The following is a 22,795-nucleotide window of genomic DNA, read 5'->3' as shown; positions in this document are numbered from 1 at the left end:
GGCTTCTGTCTCACAGTAAAAACTGAAGTTCTGTTTGTGGCTTATGAGAACCTGGATCTGGTCCCTGGTACCTCCCTGACCCCATCTGCCACTCACTCCCCCTCCAGGTCCACTCTTGTCACCTTGGTCTCTGAGCCATGCCCAAGTCATTCCTCCAACACACCAGACATCTCCAGCTTCCCCGGCCCTGCTCTCCCCTCTGCTGGGACATTGCTGCCGGCACAGCTTCCTCCCTGGCTGCAGGTCTGTCTTCCCACCCGCCTCATTAAGGAGCTCTGCTTGGCTATCCCCTCTCCAATGGCCACGCCCCCTCTCCCAGCCACACCCCTTTCCCTTCTTTTACATTTTTTTTCCTCCATAGTGTTTATCGCCGCCAGATCCAATGTGTTTATTTTTTATGGTTTGGCCCAGAATCTAAACTCCAAGAGAAAAGGAACTTTCTTTGCTTTACTGGTGTCTAGGACCGTGCTCGGCACGAGATGAATAAATATTGTGAACTGAATTAAATCATTTTCCAATTCCGTCCTCGCGAGCTCATGTGTATAGACACAGGCGTGCGTCACTTAACAACCGGGGTATGTTCTGAGAAAGGCGTTGTCAGGCAATTTTGCCACCGGGTGAACATCACACTGGACTTAACACAGACTGAAACCGCTGCGACGTCACTAGACCATGTGATCTTATGGGACCACTGTTGCAATTGTGGTCCACTGTGACGGAGACATCCTTAGGTGATGCGCCATGTGACTGAATACAGCAGTCCTATGGTATCCAGGGGGTATTTCGTTCCAGGAGCCCCTTCCTCAGGGGGCTCAAGACCTTCATATAATAATGGCATTGTATTTGCCTATAACCTCTGCACACGCCCATATACTTTAAACCATCTCCCAATGACTTATAATGTCTAATATAATGTAAATATTATGTACTCAGTATGCTCATGGTTTAGGAAATAATGACAGAAAAAAGTCTGCACCTGTTCAGTACAGATGCAATTTTTTCCTGAATATTTTAGATCCAAAGTTGGTTGAATCCTTGCAGATGTGGGCTGACTCTTCTCATTAAAAAACCTTACCTTTTCTATTATTATTATTATTATTTTTATTGGTACCGGGGATTGAACTCAGGGGCACTCGACCACTGAATCACATCCCCAGACCTATTTTGTATTTTAGTTAGAGACGGGGTCTCACTGAGTTGCTTAGCGCCTGGCCATTGCTGAGGCTGGCTCTGAACGAGAGATCCTCCTGCCTCAGCCTCCTGAGCTGCTGGGATCATAGGTGTGCATCACTGTGGCCGGCTTCTCTCATTAGTTTATATATGGTATGTCCTAATTAACTTTCAAATGAGCCCACAGCTTGCAGAAGATGAAGATCATGGAATGTTTGGAAGGGAATGGTTATTCCCCCATGATTCCAGGCTTGGATCTGGAAAATGGAACTGTTGACATTTGGTGTCATACGAATTCATTTTGGGGTTGAACAAAAAGAGATACTTGTGGAGGGAGAGTTTAAAGAAAAGCTACTTCTAAAGATGGCTGCACCCAGTTTGTCATTTCCACGTGGTCACCTACAATCAGAGCAGCTTGATCCTGCCATCAAGAGGTGGTGGTGGACCGCACCTGTTATCCCAGAGGCTTGGGAGGTTGAGGCAGGAGGATCACAAGTTTCAAGCCAGCCTCAGCAATTTAGTGATGCTCTGAGCAACTTAATGAGAACCTGTCTCTAAATGAAAAAAGACGACTGGGAATCTAGCTCAGTGGTAAAATGCTTCTGGGTTCAATCCGCAGCACCCAAATAAATAAATAAATAAAATTTAAAAGCCGGCATGTTCAGTCTGATGCATTACACACACACACACACACACACACACACACACACACGTTGCATTGGATGTACAGTTGGCTGAATCCGTAGGTGCAGAACACGGATGTGGAGGCTGGCTGTCCTCCTGTGGAGGCCATCAGAGCAGTGGCGTCCCTGAAGCAGCCGTGCTGTGGAGCCTGCGAGGACCCCGGCCAGCCTCTAGCCGCCCTGCCCAGGAACCACTCAGCGAGCTCCACCCTGAATCTGCCGGGCACCCTGAGCGCTAATGCAACCCTTGCCATCCAGCGCTGCTAAGTGGGGGGGCTCGTGACGGGTGGCAGCTCATGAGAGGTGCGGCCACGTCCTGTTTCTGAGGTGGCTCCAGCAGCCAGGCGGCTGCAGTGCCCAGGGCTCAGTGGGCACCAGCACGTCCTCCTCAGACTGGCTCTGTGGTGTGACAGTGGCTGGGTGGCCATTGCTGGTCAGCTGCCAGCGTTCTGGCTCCTTTTCCAATCCTGGCTCTCCTGTTGACTCCTGGGTTTCTGTGAGTGACCCAGAATCCTCTCAATAGGTTCCCTTTCTGTCCCAAGTGGCAGCTGCTGTCGCTTGGAACTCGGTCTGTGATACACGTTCAAGCCCACGGCAGTCTGGGCTCAGAGTCCCCTCCTCCTGGATGCCCTCCATGACTCCCCAGGCTGGGTCAGGTGTCCCTGCAGCCCGGGGGGTTCCGCACCCCAGCTGTGCCCACTCTGGGCTCTGGGTCATCCTGGGTCTGTCTGCCCCACTGGACTCTGAGCTGCAAGGGGGGACAGTGGCCTCTGCTTGTCCTTGCACAGCACTGTCCGCCCAGGGCTGGAGCTCAGGGAGTGCACTGGCCTAACCTGAGGTGAGGGAGCCCATGTCGCTGGGGATTAGTGAGGAGGTGGGAGATGCTAGCAGAAGGATCCAAGGGGAATGGAGACAGGGAGAAGAGCAGGTGCTGGCGAGACCGGAGCCTTACTCTCAAGGAGACGTGGGCTCCTTGGACCAGGGATGCAGAACGCGGCGAGTCCGGGATGATGACTTTGCCGTGATGGGAGGGGGGACTCCTGGAACTGACCGCAGAGGCCGGGGACCCCACGCCATGGGGAGGTCTGAGGGTCCACAGGGCCAGGGCCCAGCCTCCCCAGTGGGTCAGGCCCGGGGACAGCCCTTTCCCAGTGCCAAGGTGCCCCCTGGTGGCCGCTGGCCTGCTCCTTACACACTGGAGGACGGAGCAGGCTGGACAGTTTATTCATGCTGCACAACCCGTCCGGCCCCCCGCGGCGCCCTTGAGCAGCACACCTGGGCACCCTGCGATGCGGAGAGAGGGGAGCGTTAGGTCACATCAGGGCAGAGGACGGGGAGGGCAAGGGCCAGCGGGGGGGCCTGGAGAGTCTGGGGGACTCACCTGGCCTCCAGGCGTGGGGTCCCACTGCGGGTCCCACAGGGGCGGCTGCGGGCATGAGCTTCCTTTAGAAATTCCTGTAGTGGAGGCAGTTGGGGGCCGTGAATCTCCGGGGTCCCCCATTTTTTCCTCTGCCCCTTCTCTACTCTTGGCGTCTCATGCCAGCCTCACTGTCTCCTCCACTTACTCTGTGGCCCCCTCTGTGGCCTGGGGGTGGGAGGCGACATCCCAGGGGGCTGAGGCCACATTCCTAATTCTCGGCAAGGGACAGGGAGCCCGGAGCCTGGGCAGAGCCAGAGGTACCTGGAGGGAAGAGATTCAGAAATGTCGGAGGCGAGGGGCAGCCAGGGACGGGCAGTGTCAATTCACAGGCCCAGACAGGGGTGACCAGGGGCAGTGGGGGCCCTGTGACAGAGTCTTGTCCCTAATCTGTGCTGTCTTTTCCCCTCATACTTCTGCCTTGAGTCGGAAGACGTTAGGTCTGTCCGTCCGTCTGTTCGTCCATCCATCCCTTGGTTCAATTATCCCACATGCATTTCCTGAGCACCTACCGGGCATCAGGCCCTGTTCTAGGCTCTGAGTTCAGAGCTGTGGATGAGAGAAACAAGACAAGAATTCCCGAGCTGGAGGAAGTCACCGTCTGCTGAGCCAGAGGCTTGACGTGAGCAGTCGGCTCACAAACAAGGAAGCATCTCAGTGTTCCAGGTCTTTCTGAGTGTGTGGGGGAGAACGGGGTGGGGGGGTGACCAGCGACAGGAGGGTGACTGGGGAGGCCTCCAGGAGTCAGGACTGAGCGGGCCGATGCCTGAGCACCAAAAGGCTCTGGACCGAGGCCCTGTGGGGGACGGGGTCTGCTGGCTGCTTGAAGGTGAGCAAGGGGCTCACCGGAGTGAGGGGCGTGGGCGGAGGTTGGGGGACGGTGGGCCAGATCTCCAGGCCTTATGGAGTGTGCCAAGGGCGTGGCTCGAGTCCCTGGAGGCTGGGGAGCTGGTAGAGTGTTCTGAGAAACGAGAGGGGGATCTGATTCGGGTACAGTCCCCAGATCTCTCCGCTTCACAGACCCCGTGGGGCTCAGGCTATGCTTGTCCCCATTCTTTTCATGGAGACACCAAGGATCGGAGAGTTCTCCAGTGGCTGGTGGGGTGCCGGGGTCTTGCTCGATGACCGTGTCGTCTCCTGGAGGCGGGTTTCTGACATGGGCAGGAGCTTCCTGATGAGGAGCCCCGTGTGCAGATCATGACCGCCGTGACCGGCCATGAGCACAGCCCACTGCAGCCCCCAAGGCGGAGCTGGCCATGATGTCCACCGCACAGACCAGGGTCCAGGCCACAGAGGGGTGGAGCACGAGTTCCGGCATGTGGAGCCAGGGGCCTGGGTCCTCCTCCCGACTCCATCACCCGTGAGCTGTGTGACGTTTGGCTCCCTGAGCTTCACTGTCCCCCTCTGTGATCACGACAGGGTCTCCCTCACGGGGCTGTCGTGACAGTTGTTTTTCGTTGTTGTCGCTGTTTGTTGTGGAGGTTGAAGTCGGGGGCGCTCTACCACAGAGCCACATCCCCAGCTCCTCTTAGTTTTTATTTTGAGAGCCAGGGTCTTGCTGAGTTGCTGAGGCTGGCCTTGAACTTGCCATCCTCCCTCCTCAGCCTCCCGGGCGCCTGACCTGTCCTTGTGACAACTGAATAGGTTACAAATGAACGCGAGGGCTGGGGGGTGGCTCAGCGGTAGAGCGCTTGCCCGGCAAGGCGAGAAAGAAAACAGAGAAAGAAAAGGTTGTGCGGAGCCCCAGCAAAAGTCACACATTAATCTTTGTCATGATGACAGTCACCTTGCTGGGAAGTAGCAAGCCCAGGGTGACGCTTTGAAGACTGAAGGAACAGGAGTAACCAGGCGGTGTGGTGGTGCACGCCAGCAATTCCAGCCCCTTGGGAGGCTGAAGCAAGAGGATGGTAAGTTTGAGGCCAGCCTCAGCCATGTAGTGAGGCCCAGGATCAAAGTTAAAAAAAAAAGGGGGTGGGTGCTGGGAATGTGGCTTAGTGGTTAAGCACCCCTGGGTTCAATCCCCGCTACCCCAAAAAGGAAACAAAAGGTGCAGTTGTTGATTAGAATTCCAATCAGGCAGGTCTGGGAAGGAGGAAAAGGAAGGGGCGGGCCAGGAGGGCACCGCCCAGGTAAACGCATGCCCATCCGGCCGGAGGTGCCCCTCAGCCCTGTTCCCGGCTGGCAGTGTCCCCTCATTGTCCCCAGGGAGCCCGCTGAGTGCCTCCTAATGTTTCCATTAGCTTTTGGCTGCAGGTCCAGTTCTGTTTTTAGCCTCCCTCGCCGGTTCCCTCCGCCCCCTTCCTGCGGGCTCCTTGTTTGCTTGGTCGAGTAATGCTCCCCGACTTCCTGGCCGTTTGTTTGAGGTCGGCTCAGTATTGATCTGGCGGTGCCTGCTCTGCCCGCCCCAGATGCTCAGGGACCCGCCCCCTGCCGCACCCGGGTCTCCGACAATCTGGGGGCGGGGCAGAGTATGGGGAGAAGAAAGCAAGGCCGGACTCCCTTAAAAAGTAAGCAGATGGGGCTGGGGCTGGGGCTCAGCGGCAGAGCACTTGCCACATGTGGGTTCCGTCCCAGCCCTGGGGAAAAAAAAAAAAAAAAAAAAAAAAAAAAAAAAAAAAGGCTGTTTTGGGGACCTTAAAGACCCCAGTGCTGGCTTGTCCTCTTTCAGGCTGTGTGGCTTCCAGCCAACTCTCTGAGCTTTTTTCTTTTGGAAAATGAGGACAGAAACATTATCAACTTTATAGGGCTGTTGGGAAGACTTGGTTCTGGTTATTCGACCCCTCTTTATTGAGCACCTATTAAGTGTAGGTGTCAGGCACTGTTCTAGACTTGGGAGACAGAACAGAATAAGACAATCTGGACCCAAAGAGGGTTCTGGCTTAGGAAACGACACCACACGCCATGCCAGGGAAAGGGACTGGGAAAGCATTGGGGGGCAGGGTCCAAAGGGACAGGGTGCTGTGTTTAATAGGATGGTCAGGGAAGGCCTTCCAGAGAAGAAGTGGGAAAGTGAGCCTGGGGAGAGGCAAGCCAGGCCAAGGAACAGCTGGTGCAAAGGCCCTGAGGTAGGACATGTCCGGACACCAGAAGGAGAGCAGAAAGCCAATGAGAGGGAATGAGTAAAGAAGAAGGCAGAGGACAGCCAGACCAGAGCCGGGCCTTGCCATGGGCGCTGAGGATGAGCCACATGCCTGTGCTCCAGAGAGCCACCACAACAGGGACCTACCACAACAGGGACCCTGGGGCCGAGGGAGGCCCCCTGCCCCCCCTCCCCACCCAGAACACCAACACTCACCACCTTCAACCCGCTTGCACTTCTGGGTCCCTTGGAAGACAGATCTAGCCGAGGTGGCAGCGGGGGAGCCGAGGGGGCCACCTAGAGGGGGCGGGGAGGGGCTGAGAGCTGCCATTTTCTCCACACTGTCCAGGCATCGCCCTGACCAGGCCCTGCTCTAGGCTCCAGATACAAAAGAAAACCACACAAGGTCCTAACGCTCGGGTGGCAACCAGAGGAAGCCCCGGCCCCAGGCCCTTGGCCGCTAGCGCCCAAGAGTCCAGGCCCAGGGACCCTGCCCCCCCGCTCACCTGCCCCAGCTCCTGCTCCCAGTCTTCTTGGTCACTGTTGTCCTCTGGGTTCTCGGCGGTGGCCTCTGCTGCGGGCCTCCCTTGGAACTGATAGATACTCACAGCCTCTCGGCCCTTGATCTCCCGGCGGCAGAAGGGGCAGGTCTGGCTGTCGGCATGCTGGGGGGAGGGGGCAGGGTCAGCGTCTCCTGCTGCCCCGTGTCCCTCGGGCCTGAGTGAGAGGACGACCAGGGGAAAGGAGGGAGTGGGAGTCCCGGAGGGGAGGCCGTGCTGGCCCAGAGGCCGGTGGAACCAGGGCGGCAGCCCCGGGCGAGGCCTCTGCAGAGGGCTCTGTGGCTCTGGCCATTACTCAGGTCTGTGGGAGGTCACTGTCAACAGCCTTGTTCTCTGGAGGAGGAGGCTAAGGCCCAGAGAGGCACAGCTACTGGCTCTAGATGGCCCAGCACTCTTCACTGATAACGCGGTCTGAGGAGACACAGTAGCCTTGCCGGCTGAGATGGAAGCGGGCACAGATGTAGACAGCCGGGCTCCTGAGGGATCTGAGCAGCTCTCTGCTTTCTGGGTCTTGTTTTCCCCCTCGGATAAACGGGGCACCTGGGAGAGGCTGTTGGGGCTTTTACTGTAGAGCGGGGAGACCGGGCGAGAGGGCAGGAGCCGGGCAGACCCACCTGCCACGCAGCCAGGCAGTGGCTGCAGAGCAGGTGCCCGCAGGGCTCGATCCTCACGTTCTTGTTCCTCTCGGCGCAGATCTTGCAGAGCTCGAAGGAGGAGTTCATAGCCCAGTAGAGCTGCAGCTGCTCCTGGCGGGCGAGAAGACGGGAGCGGGTGAGACCACGGGGAGCACCGGAAGGAAGCCCCCTCCTCTGCGCCGGCCCGGACTCCTCTCCCAAGTTCAAGGTCAGTGGGTGCATCAGGGCCTCCTTCGTGTCTTCCAGGCCTTGTCCCAACTCTTCTCGGGGGTCATCTACACTTGGGGTTGCTAGACTTAGCAAAGAAAAACACAAGATGCCCTATTACGTCTGAATTTCAGATAAGCAGTGAATAGAATTTGAAGTATAAGTCTATCCCAGATATTCATGGGATATACTTATACTAAAAAAAAAAAAAATTATTGGTTTCTCTTTCCCCTGGGGCGGCTCTGAAGATTGAGCTCTGGCCCAAGGGCTGTCACTGGCAGGCACTCAAGTACATTAGCTGTTCTGATGATCTAACCAGATCTTATTCCTTATTTAATCCCTGTGACAACCGAGGAGCTGTAGTTTCCATAGGATGAACTGAGCCTCAGAGAGGCCAAGTCATTTACCCAAGGTCACACAGCCACGAAGTTAGCACTCCGAGCCAAGGCCAAGCGGGCAATGGCGGGGGCGGTGAGTGGACTCTGGCCCAGGCCTGGGGGTCTCACCTCTGACACGCAGATGCGCTGGTGGGGTTCCGTGCAGCAGAGCTCGGACAGGTCTGGGTTGTGCTTCTTCCCATCTGGGTAGAGGTAACTGGGGGAAGGGGAGGGGGACACTGAATGGGACCCAGTACCTCCCACCCCAGACAAGGTCCCCCACAGTTCCCTGGGATCTACCCCCAATCCATTGCTGGCTTGGGATATTTTCCTTCCTCCCTCTTTCCACTGGGATTTCCAGAGCAGGTGTTCCAGGGCAGTGTGTCCCTCCATATCCTCCAAAGGTAGCGACGCCAAACCTCAGTGACTCGGCTCTAGAAACGGGATCAGACTGACCGAGTCTGCGGGCCGAGCCACCCAGGACCCCACTGGGCTTCTTCAGGCCCATGGTGACAGATCTTAGAGTCGCAGTGACCAAGTCCTCGGATCTCAGGCCCCCGCGGCCATCTGCACCGCTTCTCACCTTACAGAGTGACCCCGGGTTCAGCATGGGAGAGGAACCACCCAGGACACACAGCAAGACCCAGAGCAGGGCTGGCTGGCTCTTAGCACTGGTCTCCTGGCCAGCTGAGGCGGCTCTGGACCCCCCTGGGTGTCCCATCTGGTCACCGCTGCAGCCTCAGGCCAGCAGCAGGGTCACGGGACTGCTGACTGGGCCCCCACAGTGGCTTTTCCTAGGCTGGGCAACTCCACCTCTCTGGCCTCAGTCTTCCTGTCTGCACAATGGCCATGATGATACCCAGGGCACAGATGGGCAGCGGAGATGAATCAAGACAAGAAACACAGGCAGGAGGGGGCAGCCAGGACCCAGAAAGCCGCTGTGCTGGGACGCACAGCTTGGTGTCCCTGCCCCCCTCTGGTCTTGGTTTTCTCATCTGCAAAATGGCGGGCCGTGTGCATGTGCTGTGGAGAGGGAGTTGGAGGCTTAGCGATCTGCCGGTTACTTGGTGGTGATTGTTTGGGGTGCTGGCGATTGAGCCCAGGGGAGCTCTATCGTGAGACAAGATTCTTGCTAAGTGGCCCAGGCTGTCCTCAAACTTTGTTTTTGTTTGTTTGTTTTAATATTTTTTAGTTGTAGATGGAAACAATACCTTTATTTTATTTTTTAATTTTATGCGATATGAGGATCGAGCCCAGTGCCTCCTACATCCGAGGCAAGCGCTGTACCACTGAGCCACAACCCCAGCCCCAAACTTTTTTTTTGATGCTGGGGATTGAACTCAGGACCTCTTAACTCCCGAGCCACATCCCCAGCCCTTTTTGTGTTTTAGTTTGAGGCAGAGTCTCACTGAGTTGCTCAGGGCCTCGCTAAGTTGCTGAGGCTGACTTTGAACTTAAGATCCTCCTGTCTCAGTCTCCCGAGCTGCTGGGAATACAGGCGTGCGTCACCGTGCCAGGTCCTCTCATTTGTTTTGAACTCTGAGATCCTCTTCTCCAAGAAATCTGACCTGGAGCTGTCTGATGACTTGGGACTGGGCGGGTTCAGCGGATAAGGGCTGCACTCTGAGCCTGGCTGCCTGACTTCAAATCTCAGCTCTTGAGCTCAGTAGCTGTGTGACCGGGGAAATGTGTCTGCCTCTCTGTGCCTGTTTCCTGAGCTGTCAAGTAGGGATATAATAAAAGTACATGCGTGTGTCTGTACAAGAGCTCATTATTCACGGACTCTGTATTTGCGGATTTGCCTGTTCACTCACGTTGATGTGAAACCCTCAGATCAATACTCCTGTGCTGGTTGACGGACGTGCAGGGAGTGTGAAGAATGTGAGCTGCCCAGTGCTCCTGGTCAGCTGTGGCGGGCAAGGCAGCCATGCCTGCTGGCTTGGCTCCTGGACTGTCAACAAGTGTCTTTTCACAGTCTATTTAACACCACATTCCTCCCATTTTCATGCTTTTTGTTGATTTGCTGTTTTCAACGGCCAGAGAGTGGGACTCAAGTGCCATCTATTTGCCTAAGGGAGGGGTGGCTGCCATGTGCCTTATCCAGAAAATACGTGGAAAGCAACTCCATTCAGGCGTGAGCTGCGGTGCTACTGGCCCGGGTTCCGTGCCATTGAGCCAAGAGTATGTCTTAGTTGACTTTAAACAAAAAACACATTAAAGGTTATTATGTAGTGACTGCTTGGTCAAAATGTGACCCAATACTTGTTTTCTGACAGTGCTGGGGCTGGAACCCAGGGATTCAGGCATGCCAGACAATCGTTCTCCCAGGGAGCCACATCCCCAGCCCTTTTCTATTTCTATTTTGAGACAGGGTCTTGTAAATTTCCCAGGCTGGCCTTGAACTTGTGATCCTCTTGCCTCAGCCTCCTGAGTTGCTGGGACTACAGGTGTGGGCCATGGTGCCTGGCCCAATACATTTTTATGTTTTATTTTTGGTCAGGGATTGAACCCAGGGGCGCTTCACCACTGAGCCACATCCCCAGCCCTTTTTATTTTTTATTTGAGACAGGGTCTCCCTAAATTGCTGAGGCTGGCCTTGAACATGTGATCCTCCTGCCTCTGCCTCCAGAGATGCAGGGATTACAGCACATTTGAAAAAAAAACAGAACTGCAAAACACACAAACAACAATAAAAATCCCACAAAACAACAATAGACAAGAACAAACATCAAATAAAAAAGTAAATAAAATTAATAATGAAACAAAAAATGTTGGGACCAGAATCCTGAAGAAGCCTACAGGTTCTGTATGTCCCCTAGGAGCAGCGGCTCAGAATTTGAAAATCCAGACACTGCACAATTGTATAGAACATAACTAATATGAATAATGAGAATCAACAGCATATCTGCTGGCCGTGGTGGTGCCCGCCTTAATCCCAGCAACTAGGGAGGCTGAGGCAGGAGGATTGCAAGATGGAGGCCAGCCCGGGCAACTTAGTGAGGCCCTAAGCAACTAAGTGAGACCCTGTCTCAGAATAAAAAATAAAATAGGCTGAGGGAGTAGCTCAGTGGTTAGAGCACTTGCTTACCATGTGTGAGGCCCTGGGTTCAATTTCTCCTACTGGGGAAAAAAAAAAAAAACATTTCAAATCAAAATTAATAAATAAAAGGACCAGGGATGTAACACAGTGCTACAACCCTTCGGGGGTTCAACGAAAACAAACAGGGAAGAAACCAGCATCTCTATCCATGTATTCCGTGTCCACCATCCATCTCATCTCGTACCAGACACATGGACTGATAAGAAAGCCCTTATCAGCGGAGTGCGGTGTGGGGCTCTCGCTCAGCATTGCCTGAGGCCCCGGCTTCCAGCCACAGCCGCGCAAAACCAAGAAAACCCTGGTCAGAGGCGAAACTCCAGAACCTAAGCTGCCCTCCTCCCCTCTAACCCAGACGGGAAGAGGCAGCCTCGGTTATGGGTGGAAAACCACCAGTCTGGCGGCTCCCCAGTTCCCTCTCCACCCTGTCAGTCTAGATTCTAGAACAGGACATCAGATCTAGCAGCAAAGCCCAGGAGCCCAAGTTCAAGGTGTGGCCGCCCAGGGTGGTGGCCTGCTAGCCCATAGGCAGCCTGGTGTGGCCCCCGGGGCGCTGCCCCTTCCTTAGGACCCTTGACTGCCACCTGCTGGGGCGCCGTGGCATTGCAGGCTGCTGAGCCCGGCGCACCCGCGGGATTCTGAGAAGTGCACTTGACCGACCCCGTGCCTTCCAGGATGGGAACTCACAGGCCGTCTTTCTGTCCTTCCAGGAGCACCTGGAACAGGGGTCTGTTGGAAGGGATGGTCTGCAGGATGCTGCCGTCTGAGCTCACGTACCCGATGGCCCACTGCCCCAGGCGAGTACAACTAGGCCGGAAGATGTAGCTGGAGGGAGAGGCAGGTGGGATGGGGTGAGGGAGTGGTCGCTGCTGTCCCTTCTGGGGAGTCCCCGTCCCCTACCCTGTTGGGGATCCAGGTGTCTAAGTCCACCAACTTCCCATTTATGCCCGGAGGACCCCTCGGCTCTCCTTGTGATAATAACGTCCCAGACTCTCTTCAGAGACCTCTCCCTCCTCTGAAGTTTGGACAAGGCTGACCGCGGCTTGGCCATTCAGGGTGTTCTAGGACCCCTGACCACAGGGATGGGAGTCAGGGACTTTTGCTAGAAGTATCAGAACAAGGTACCCCAGCCTCACAGAGGTTGGTAAACTGGTGGGGCTTACAGCTGTGACTCCTGGATGCCATTTGACACTAGGTGGGGAGACCATGTCTGAAAAGGATGCTGATGTAGGCAAAAGCAGAGACGTATGGACAGAAGCAGAGCCCTGCCAGTAGGACTGGAACACCTGGATCGAGCTGAGCCTGAAACCCCCAAACTCTGGTCTTTCAAGTATAGGAATTAATTCACTCCTTTGACTTTTCTCTTAAACTGCTTTGAAGTATAATTGGAAGAACTGGAAGAGTGCAAATCAACCTGCCTTTCCGGGGCTCCTGCACGTGAGCCCTGCAGAGACTCACAAACCTGACCTCCTAGTCCCTGAACTCCTTGCTGTTCAGCTCCTCAGTTTTGAGTCCTTTGGGGAGACCCGGCAGCTCAAAACTCCTGACGTGAAATAATTTAATAATTAATATTTAATTATTAGATATTTAAGTCCTTAAATAATTTAAGGACTCGGGTGTCTCCTTTCCCAGTGTCCTACTGCCACAGGTGTGTGTAGTCATGGTCAAAATATTTCACAGATGACGCAACACCGCTCTGACCTATCAGAAATGGACCCGACCCACGGCTGTGATCCCAGCAGCTCAGGAGGCTGAGGCAGGAGGATGGAGAGTTCAAAGCCAGCCTCAGCAACTTAGCGAGACTGTAAGCAACCTAGTGAGACCCTGTCTCAAAATAAAAAATTTGAAAACAGAAAAAAAGGGCTAGGGATGTGGCTCACGGGTTAAGTGCCCCTGGGCTCAACCCCTGGTACCAAAAAAAAAAAAAAAAAAAAGAAAAAGAAAAAGAAAGGACCTAATCTGGGCAGGGTCTTCAGCATCCCCTCCCCCACCAGATGAAGTATTGTCCCTTTAGCTGCTGGGCTATGGGAAGGCCCAGGAGGTCCTGGGACAGAAGACAGGGTGGCTGAGGGACACTCGGCTGTCTGTCTTGGAGCTCTTTTCCTTTTTTTTTGGCGGTACTAGGAGTTGAACCCTGGGTGCTCTTCACTCAGCTGCACCCCTGAGTTCTCAGTGTTCTAATATGAGACAGGTTCTTGCTAAGTTGCCCAGGCGGGCCTGGAACTTTCAATCCTCCTGCCTTGGCCTCCGGAGCCAGCTGGGGTTCAGGTGTGTGCCACCGCGCCCACCCGGCCACCTCCAGGGTTCTTAATCCTCTGGGGTTCCGGGAACCTTGGCCCTAGGCTCTGAGGATGCCACACTTCCACCCCACCCCAGCCACGGCTGCCCTGAGACCCTGGCCTCGTCCTGCTGAGGTGGGGACCGTTTACCTGCCTGGCTTGTCCCTGCAGGCCTGCAGGCGAGCCTGGACCTCGTCATATGTGAGGAAGGCCATGTAGCCTGGGTGGTTGACCGCCAGGAGCTGCCAGTTCTTAAGCAGGGTCGGCCAGGGCTGGGATGGAGCAGGGCCGGGGTCACAGACCGAACAGGAAGCCGCCGTGTTGCTGGGGCTTCCTGGGGGCTGAGAGCCCGGCCAGCTGGATGGCACCATGGTGGGCCTCGGCAGTACCTCCCTTACACAGAGGGCCCCAGCCCCGCTTCCCTCAGACCCAGGGTCCAGCCCCAGCCTCTTCCCTCAGACCCAGGGGTCCAGAACCAGCCCTCCTCCCTCAGCCTCGGGGGTCCAGAACCAGCCCTCCTCCCTCAGCCTCGGGGGTCCAGGCCCAGCCTCCTCCCTCAGCCTCGGAGGTCCAGGCCCAGCCTCCTCCCTCAGCCTTGGAGGTCCAGGCCCAGCCTCCTCCCTCAGCCTTGGGGGTCCAGGCCCAGCCTCCTCCCTCAGCCTTGGGGGTCCAGGCCCAGCCCTCCTCCCTCAGACCCAGGGTCTCAGCCTTCTGACCTGGAAGAGCCTGGTGAAGATGTCGAACTCAAAGACAGACACGTGGCCACTGCAGGTGAGGTCCATGGTGGAGCGCAAGGCCTGGGCGGTGGGGCCTGGTTCCACTGGGTGGCAGGTGCACAGGAGTGACTGGAACTCTGCCCAGGGCAGCACACACCTGGGCAGGTGGGTGGGGAGAAGCTTTTGAGGATGGAAGGCTCTGTAGGAGGCGGCCTGGCCTCTGGGGTCCTGGGCGGGGCAGGCTGGGACTCTGGAGTGGCGGTGCTCACTCACCTGGACCCGCAGCGCTCCCTCCAGAAGGTGTGGGCTGGGGCTTTGGTGAGCTGGTACACGTGGCCACAGTACTTTCCCCCAGGAAATAGTGCGCTCAGCTCCGCATGCATGTGGCTGAAGATGAGGGCCAGCTTGGCCAGCTGTCGCCTGCAGGAAAGAACTCTGAGGATGGGCTGGGCCTTGGGGAAACTCCACAGAGACAAGGCTTCCAGACTCTTCTAATGCACAGTACAAGCGTCCATCCCTTGGCTGTCTCAGGCCTGAGACCCTCCCTCTCTGGGCCTCGGTTTCCTCATCTGTTAAGGAAGTGCAGAAGCTGCCCAATATCCAAATCTGACCTTGGCCAGAGCCCACTGGGGCTGGAGGAGACCAGCTTAATAGGGGACCACCAAATGTGCGGGCAGTCTGCGACAGCGCATGCTCAGATTTTTCTCCACCTGAGGAGGGGCGGGGCTGGGTGGAGCCCGGTCTGTTCTGCGGCCGCCTCCCTAAATATAAAAAGAAGACTCCTTTTTTTTTTTTTTTCCCCCAGTACTGGGAATGCAACCCAGGGGCCCTCTGGCACTGAACTCTATCCACATCCGCAGCCCTTTTTATTTTTTATTTTGAAACAGGGTCTCACTAAATTGCTGAGGTTGGCCTCGAACTTGCAATCCTCCTGCATCAGCCTCCCCATCGAGGGGGTGATAAGAGTGATCCATTGTACCCAGCTAAGGGAAAGCTATTTGATTCTGCCTCCTGGTGGTTCTAGTGTTTGACTAGTCAATTCTGCCTTCCAGAATAATAGAGCCTTTGCATTTTCATGCAAAAGAAATATATATTACCAAGAACTTTCCTTTGATCACTGTTCTATAATATATCTTGGGCACGACCCTGATTTTTTAAACTATGGTTAAGCAGGTTGTTGAAGCTGTGTGCTTCACTTCCAGATGAGTTAGGGAGACGCTTCGACCCGTGCTGAGGAAGGTGTCTGGGGCCTGACAGAGTCAGGAACAGCTGGTTTAGACCTTGTTCCTTCCCAGGCTCCAGGCCTTGCCTGCCCCTGCCCCTCAGCTGCCCTTCCCCTAGAGTTCAGAACAGGGAGTGTGCAGCCAAGTCCAAGGTCCTCAGCCAGCTGTGGGCAGAATGGAAGGCTAAGGGCAGAGATCAGGCCCCAGGCTGCATCCATCTTGTCCTCAGTCGGAAGCCCACCGAGTCCCCACGTTGCCAGGGTAGTATATCTAAGGCCCCTGGGAGAATGGGGCACCGGGATCCTGGTTTCGAGGTGACCGACTCCAAAAAGGGAGAGATGGGAGACATGGGGGCATAGATGTCCAAGGAAGGATAAAGCTGGTGACTCAGTTTCCTGGGTGGGAACAAGGGCCCAGGGGCACAAACGCCCGGGGCTGAGGGAGGAGGGGCGGGTTCTGGACCCCGAGGGCCGAGGGGCATCGGGCTGGGAGCATGACCCGGGTCTCACCCGAGAGACTTTGTTCTGGGACCAGGGCACCTGCTCACCTGAGTCTGGATCCCTCCCGGAAGAGCTCGTCGTTGGCACCGCTTGTGCCCCGGGCCGGCAGCAGCGCTGCCACCTGCCTGCCCTTGGTCTCCAGGTTGGCCAAGTAGACGAAGAGAAAGTCCCCGGCGCCGCCGGGACCATCGGGGCCGCCTCCGCCGGCCGCCCGCCGGGCTTTGGTCACCTCCCGCAGTAGCTGTGCGGTGCGGGGCAGCAGGTCCGGCAGCGAGGGGGGCCCCAAGGCCAGCCGGGGGTCCCCGCATTGCTCTTCCAGGCGCTGCAGCAACCTCACCGCCCGGCCGAGCGCTCGTGGCTCCCCCCACTGCCAGCCCCGCGGGGCCGCCGCGGCAGCCATGGGTCCCTCGGTGCTCGGGATTGATGGGTGCGGCAGGGAGAGGCGCGCGGCCCGGTGGGGGCGGGGCGCGGCAGGAGGAGGGGCGGGGCGGGTCCCCTGGGGCCCCTGGAGGTGGGGCTTGGAAATGTGATTTCCACAGGGGCCGGAGGGGTGGCTTCGGTGGGGGCCGAGGAGGGGACCTCTGAGAGGGTGGGAATCGTAGCTGGGATGCCTGGGTCCCTGCAGGGAGGAGCGGGCGCTAGGGAGGGGCTTAGGGGACACCTGGGGACCTGTCAGGTGCAGGAGCCACAGGGGTGGGAGTTTAGCTTTCCAAACTCTGTAGAACCTGGAGTCGTGGCTGAGGGTCTGGGTCTTCGGAGGTGGCGTGGGGTTAAAGTTCAGAGAACTGAGCTCTTTAGTAGGGAAAGTTCCAGGAGGAAGTGCAATTAATTCCTCTGTCCCCCAGAACGAAGGTACAGAGGGATTGGATGCCTGGGTTCCTACGGCGGGGACTCTGCGGGAAATTGGGCTGAAGTTTAGAGACCCAGGTTTCCAAAGGAAGTCGAGCCCTGGGTCCCCAAGGGGCGAGGCGGGGAGTGGAGTTTAGAATGCACAGGGCGGGCGTGGCGGGCCTGTCACCTCGACCTGCAGAACCTGTGGTGTCGGCCCAGCCTGGACAGCGCCAGGAGCAGCCACCAGAGGGCGCTGTGGCCTCGCCGTCCCTTCGCCGCTCCGCGGTCAGGCGGTGCCCCGCCCACTTGGCGTCCGGGCCACGCCCCGGGAGACCAGGCCAGGTTCCCGTCGCACCTACCGTAAGCACGCACCTGGAATTTTGAATTAGAGAATAATAATAGCGAATAATAAATAATAACTAGAAACATGATTTGAACACGCCCCTCGGTTCATGAAAGATGAACGTCCCGCGAGTGCCTGGCGCCCCTCCTCAGCTTCACCCGAGGCTCAGAGAACCCGAGAATCTTGAGCTTTAGCAATCTTTGATGTTGCATGTCACCCTAAGCAGAGACCCCCCTCTTTGCAGCTGGGTTGGCATGGCCCTGCCTCCGGGTGCCTGGCCTTCCTGATCTCTCTGAGACTCAGTTTCCTCCAGAAAACAGAAACTTTTCCCGGGCCTGGGAAAAGTTCAAACTTTTGGCTTCAGTCAAAGGTTGGCAACCAATTCTTTTGGAGGACAATCTGGCAGCGTACACGGCACCTCGGGGACAATTGGACAGGGCAGGTTCATGGTCCCTACCTCCTTCAGAGCTGTGGCTTGTAAATACTTGCTGGCATCAAACCATTAAGACAGGTATGGATGCTTGCAGCAAAACTTTCACAGCATGGCCCTTACCCGACTTGTGTGCATACTTAAATATCTTCTGTACTATTTACTGTCATTTCATTAACAGAAAAATCGTGTTCTCAACCCACCAAATTGATCTCACAGCCCACTAATGGATCAGGTTCGGCAGTTTGAAAACTCCAAGAGACACATTTGGGGATATTAATTGTAGTCTTGTCGGAAATGGAGAGAATAGGAAGAAGGTGAATGTCGGTCACCAGGAGGAGGGGTGAATGTACTGTGGTATACCTCCCACAGGGCTCCTGTGGCAGGTGAGATGAATGAACTGGACTCACATACCAAGAGCATGAGTCATAAAAATATAATGATAGGCCCTGGGTCGATAGTGTTTCCCCCACCTCCAAGTTCATGTCCACTGGATCCTCTGACTATGACTGTTTTTGGAAATAGGGTCTTTGCAGATGCAGTCAGGCTAAGATGAGGGCCTGTTGGATTAAGGTGAGCCCCACGTCTAGTGTGACTAATGTCTTTGTAAGAGTGAGGATAGCTGCAGGTGGTCATCCTAGCGGCTCGGGAGGCTGAGGCAGGAGGATTGAGAGTTCAAAGTCTCAGCAAAAGCGAGGTGCTAAGCAGCTCAGTGAGACCCTGTCTCTAAATAAAATACAAAATAGGACTGGGGATGTGGCTCAGTAGTTAAGCACACCTGGGTTCAATCCCGGCTTTTTAAAAAAAAAAACCCACAAGGATATTTGGATCTGGTTACAGGCAAATGTCACAGGTGTGTGCACCTGGAGAACACAGGGTGATGACAGAACAGAAGTTGGAGTGATGTACCTGTAAGCCAGGCCCTGTCAGGGATTGCTGGCAACCAACTGAAGTAAGGACAGGCAAGGAAGAGGCCTTCCCTAAAGCCATCAGAGAGCATGGCCCTGCTAACACCTTGATTTCCAGCTTCCGTCTCCAGAACTGAGCAGATAAACATCTATTATCTTAAGGCAACAGTTTGCGGCACTGTTACGTCCACCCTAGAAAACTAATTCAATGAGTTAAAAAAGCAGGTGCGGCCGGGGCAGGGCCTGCACTCCAGTAATCCCAGTGACTTGGGAGGCTGGGGCAGGAGGATCGCAAGTTCAAGGCCAGCCTCAGCAACTTAGCGAGACCTTATCTCAAATAAAAAATAAAAAGGACTGGGGATGTAGTTCAGTGGTAGAACACCCCTGGGTTCAATCCCCACTACAAGAGTGTGTGTGGGGAGTATGCATGGAGTGATTATTGTGTCACAATGTTATTTATACTGTTTGAAAACCTGGAAAACCAGATTAGTTAGGGATACACAGGGATGAGAAAAGAGAAGCAAAACATGTGGTCACGCAGAGCATCAAATCTGGGATCCAGGGAAGGAAAGTGATTGCATATGAGAAGTTTATACTGGGATTTCAAAGATCCTGCAAATGCTTTAATCTTAGAAATATGGATTGCATTTGGGAAAACAGTTTACGGGGGGAACACAGTGACCACAGAAGCAACGGACGACCTGAAAAGATGTTCAACATCGGGGCTGGGGAGATAGCTCAGTTGGTAGAGTGCTTGCCTTGCAAGCACAAGGCCCTGGGTTCGATTCCCCAGCACTGCAAAAAACAACAACAACAAAAAAAAAAAGATGCTCAACAACATTATCAAGTTGAAAAAACGAAAATCAGAACTACGGTGAAACCAGCAGTAGGCTTCTTGTCTACCAAGTACAAAGCCCTGGCTTCCACCCCAGCCCAAAAAAACAAGAAGCAAGTGAACCCAGCATCAGCAACTCAAAAATCCCACTCCACACCAAGTTGGCTGTCACAAAAAGATAGACGACAACAGATGTTGGACAGATGTGGAGAAACCCGAGGCCTCGCACACAGCTGGCGGGAATGTGGAATGATGCAGCTGCTTTGGGAAACAAAAGTTTCCCAAAATGTTTAACTTGGATTAAATAAAATAAATAAAATAAAAAATAAATTCCCGGAAATGTTAAACTTGGAGTAACCATAGGGACACTCCACCATATGTGAACTGTGGAAACAAGCTATGTATCCATTAATTGATGAATGGGTAAATCAAGAGTGGTTTCCTAGCACTTCAATAATTAATTAAAAATTAAAATAAAATTAGGCAAGGGGGTGCATGCCTGTAATCTCAGTGACTTGGGAGGCTGAGGCAGGAGGACTGCATGTTCAAAGCCAGCCTCAGCAAAAGCAAGGTACTAAGCAACTCAGTGAGACCCTGTCTCTAAATAAAATACAAAATAGGGCTGGGGATGTGGCTCAGAGGTCCAGTACCGCTGAGTTCAATCCCTGCTACTCCCCCAAAAATAAATAAATAAATCCAGGTACGGTGGAGCATGCCTGTAATCCCAGTGGCTCAGGAGGCTAAGGCAGGAGGATTACAAGTTCAAGATCAGGCTTAGCCATTTAGCAAGACCTTAAGCAACAGGAGACCCTGTCTGAAAACAAAAAATAAAAAGGACTGGGGATGTGGCTCAGTGGCAAAGTGCCCCTGGTTTCAATCCCCAGTACCCAAAACAAAAGAAAGCAACTCTGATACATGCTAATCAGTGACCTTGAAAATGATACTGAGAAGTCTCTCATAAAATACTAATATGACATGATTCTGTTTATATGAAATGCCAGAATAAGAAAATCTGTAGATTTAAAAATACAGTAATCCAGGTATGGTGACATATATCACGTGATCTCAACTACTTGGGAGGCTGAGGTTGGAGGATCAAAAGTTTGAGGCCAGCCTGGGCAACTTAGACCATCTTGAAATAAAATAAGAAGGGTTGGGATGTAGCTAGTGGGAGAGTATTCGCCCAGTGTGTGCAAGACTCTGCGTTTGAGCCCCAGTACCAATAAAATAAAATAAAATAAAATAAATAAAATAAAATAAAATAAAATAAAATAAAATAAAATAAAATAAAATAAAATAAAATAAAATAAAATAAAATAAATAAAATAATAAAATAAAATAAAACAAAATAAAATAAAATTATATTAAAGGATGCCTAGGAGTGGGGAGTTTGGGGAATAATAGAGAGTGACCACTAATGGAGGGTTTCTTTTAGGGGTTCAGATGTTTTAAAATGCATGCTGGTGATGATTGCTCAATTCTGGGATTATACCGAAACCGTGGAATTGTACACTTCAGGTAAATTGTGTGATGTGTGCGTTCTCTCTCGGTTAAATCAACAGTGAAGGCCAGACCTGGGAGCTGACCACAAGAGGGCGCGCGGAGTCCAGGGTTACCTTCTCCCTTGGGAACTGTTTCTCTGGCCACACCCCCAGCCCTCGGCCACGCCTCTGAGGCTCTGGTCGCACCCCTTAATACCCTGGCCCCACCCCCGAACCTTAATCCCACGCGGAGACAGTGGGTCACACCCCCTAGGCAGAGTCCGAAGCTGCAAACTCACCCTCCCCACGCCCCAGACTGCCCACAGATGCACGCACGGACAGCAGCTCTCGGAAACACAACCTCAGAAACCCTAGCCTTTATCCCAGCACGGCAAAACTAAAGAAAAGGACAACCCAGAACAAAGCGAAAAGACCCGGAGGCTTTGGAACCATGATTTTTGATGTGAAATCATCTTTTGGGGGGAAATCATTTTAAACTTGCCGAGAATTTGCAAGGACAGAGTCCTCCTGTATACCTTTCACCCAGATTCAAAACTGTTCAGTTTGTGACTTTCCCATGGCTGCTGTCCTCCTGCAGCCACCACCCCCACTGAGAGCGAGTTCCACATTATCGGTTGCATTTGCAAGTATAAGGGTCTACTTTTTTCTTTCTTTCTTTCTTTTGGTACTGGGGATTGAACTCAAGGGCGCTTAACCACTGAGCCACATTTCCAGCCCGTTTTTATTTTTTTATTTTGAGGCAGAGTCTCACTAAGTTGTTTAGGGCGTGGCTAAATTCCGAGGCTGGCTTTGAACTCGCGATCCTCCTTCCTCAGCCTCCTTCCTCAGCCTCCCGAGCCACTGGGATTACAAGTGTGCGCCACCACGTGCCCGGCTAAGGGCATCTAGTTACAGGTCAACAGCAGACACTGCACAGTGATATATCCTAGTATCTAACAATGCAGGCTGTATTCAAGTTGCTAATAATCCTCAAACATTCCCTTAAGGCAAAAATTTTCTACCAGTCCATATCCCCTCTCCTGTCTCGTTAGTTTCTGTCTGGTATGGTTTCTCAGGCTTTCTTTGTTCCACAAAATTGACTTTTTTTAATTTTAATTTTTTGACTGTACGGGGAATTGAACCCAGGGTTGCTCTATCACCAACTACATCCCCAGATCTTTTTACAATATTTTATTTTATTTATTTTGGGTTAATATGGAGTTTTAATAGTTTGTTTAAGTATTTGTTTTGAATCAGGTAAAGAAAAAAAATACTAGCATAAACATGCAAAAGTAGAACATTAAGAATACCCCAAATTACACTCACTCTTTTTTTGTTTCTATGGGTGATATTAAAGACAGACAGGTTGCTCAGTGGTAGAATACGGAGAGAGAATGTACATACAGTGGTTGAAATAGCATTGGAATGTTTCATTTACATTGTTGTGTAACAGTCCACATTTTATACCAGTAATCCTCACATTTTTTGACATCCACAATATTTTATTTTGACACAGGTTCTCCTTAAGTTGCTGAGGCTGGCCTTGAACTTGTGAGCCTCCTGCCTCAGCCTCCCAATTAGCTGGGATAACAGGCATGCGCCACTGTACTCGCGGCACAAAATTGACATTTTGGGAAGATTTTTGAAGAGGGCAGATGGTTCTTTTTCAGGACGTTCCCCATCACTTGGGTATATCTGGTGTTTCCTGGTGACTAGATCCCGGTGGCGCAGCGGTGCTGGATCCTGGTGCCTCCCTCAGACCAGGAGGCTCGTAGTGCCAGTCACCGGTGAGGAGCTGATGGGTGGGCAGTGGTGAACCATGGAATCCTGAACCTTTGGCCTCACCAGGCTGGCCTCTTCCCTGTCCAGCCTCAGTTTCCTTGTCTGTAAATGGAGGTTGATTTGCGAGGCCATCTGCAAGCCCACCTGAAGAGCAGATGCGTCCTGTCTAGTTCTCGCTGGCTTAAAACGGTTTCTTGGCATGTCGCCCGCAGTTAGGACTTGGCAGGTTTCATGCTGGGCCG

The 22,795-nt window shown here is 53.7% G+C and overlaps 1 protein-coding gene and 1 long non-coding RNA gene across 3 annotated transcripts; one reads left to right on the top strand and one right to left on the bottom strand.

Moving 5' to 3' along the window:
* Window positions 1-414: 414 nt before the first annotated feature.
* On the bottom strand, window positions 415-16,363 carry Cblc (Cbl proto-oncogene C). 2 transcript variants are annotated; one of them, XM_047530012.1, is made up of 12 exons: window positions 15,991-16,363; window positions 14,494-14,640; window positions 14,221-14,377; window positions 13,655-13,776; window positions 11,913-12,050; window positions 8,258-8,345; window positions 7,524-7,655; window positions 6,856-7,014; window positions 6,566-6,646; window positions 3,419-3,534; window positions 3,235-3,308; window positions 415-3,137 (listed from the first exon to the last, which is right to left on the bottom strand). In XM_047530012.1, exons 1-11 carry the CDS (start codon window positions 16,341-16,343, stop codon window positions 3,299-3,301), a joined length of 1,503 nt encoding a protein of 500 aa, XP_047385968.1. In that variant the 5' UTR covers window positions 16,344-16,363; the 3' UTR covers window positions 415-3,137; window positions 3,235-3,298. The 2 variants fall into 2 exon arrangements, with proteins under 2 accessions (XP_047385968.1, XP_047385969.1); XM_047530013.1 differs by lacking the exons at window positions 415-3,137; window positions 3,235-3,308; window positions 3,419-3,534 and adding an exon at window positions 5,287-5,846.
* Window positions 5,473-9,379, top strand: LOC124967570 (uncharacterized). The gene is made up of 3 exons (XR_007105550.1): window positions 5,473-5,777; window positions 7,603-7,752; window positions 8,533-9,379. It is a non-coding gene; the product is annotated as an uncharacterized LOC124967570 (long non-coding RNA).
* Window positions 16,364-22,795: the final 6,432 nt, after the last annotated feature.

The sequence above is a fragment of the Sciurus carolinensis genome, chromosome 16 (assembly GCF_902686445.1).
Source record: "Sciurus carolinensis chromosome 16, mSciCar1.2, whole genome shotgun sequence".
Taxonomy (NCBI): Eukaryota; Metazoa; Chordata; class Mammalia; order Rodentia; family Sciuridae; genus Sciurus; species Sciurus carolinensis.
Note: the sequence above shows the minus strand (reverse complement) of the source record. Positions and strands in the feature narration are given on the sequence as shown.

What these genes read in the sequence shown, in the direction of transcription:
- Cblc (XM_047530012.1), bottom strand. Translation starts at nt 16,343, where the DNA reads ATGGCTGCCGCGGCGGCCCCGCGGGGCTGGCAGTGGGGGGAGCCACGA. An exon ending in TGCAGGGACAAGCCAGGCAG is followed by an intron (nt 12,051 to 13,654) that starts GTAAACGGTCCC and finishes CTCTCCCTCCAG; the next exon opens with CTACATCTTCCGGCCTAGTT. An exon ending in GTGCAAGCGGGTTGAAGGTG is followed by an intron (nt 3,535 to 6,565) that starts GTGAGTGTTGGT and finishes TCTTCCCTCCAG; the next exon opens with GTACCTCTGGCTCTGCCCAG.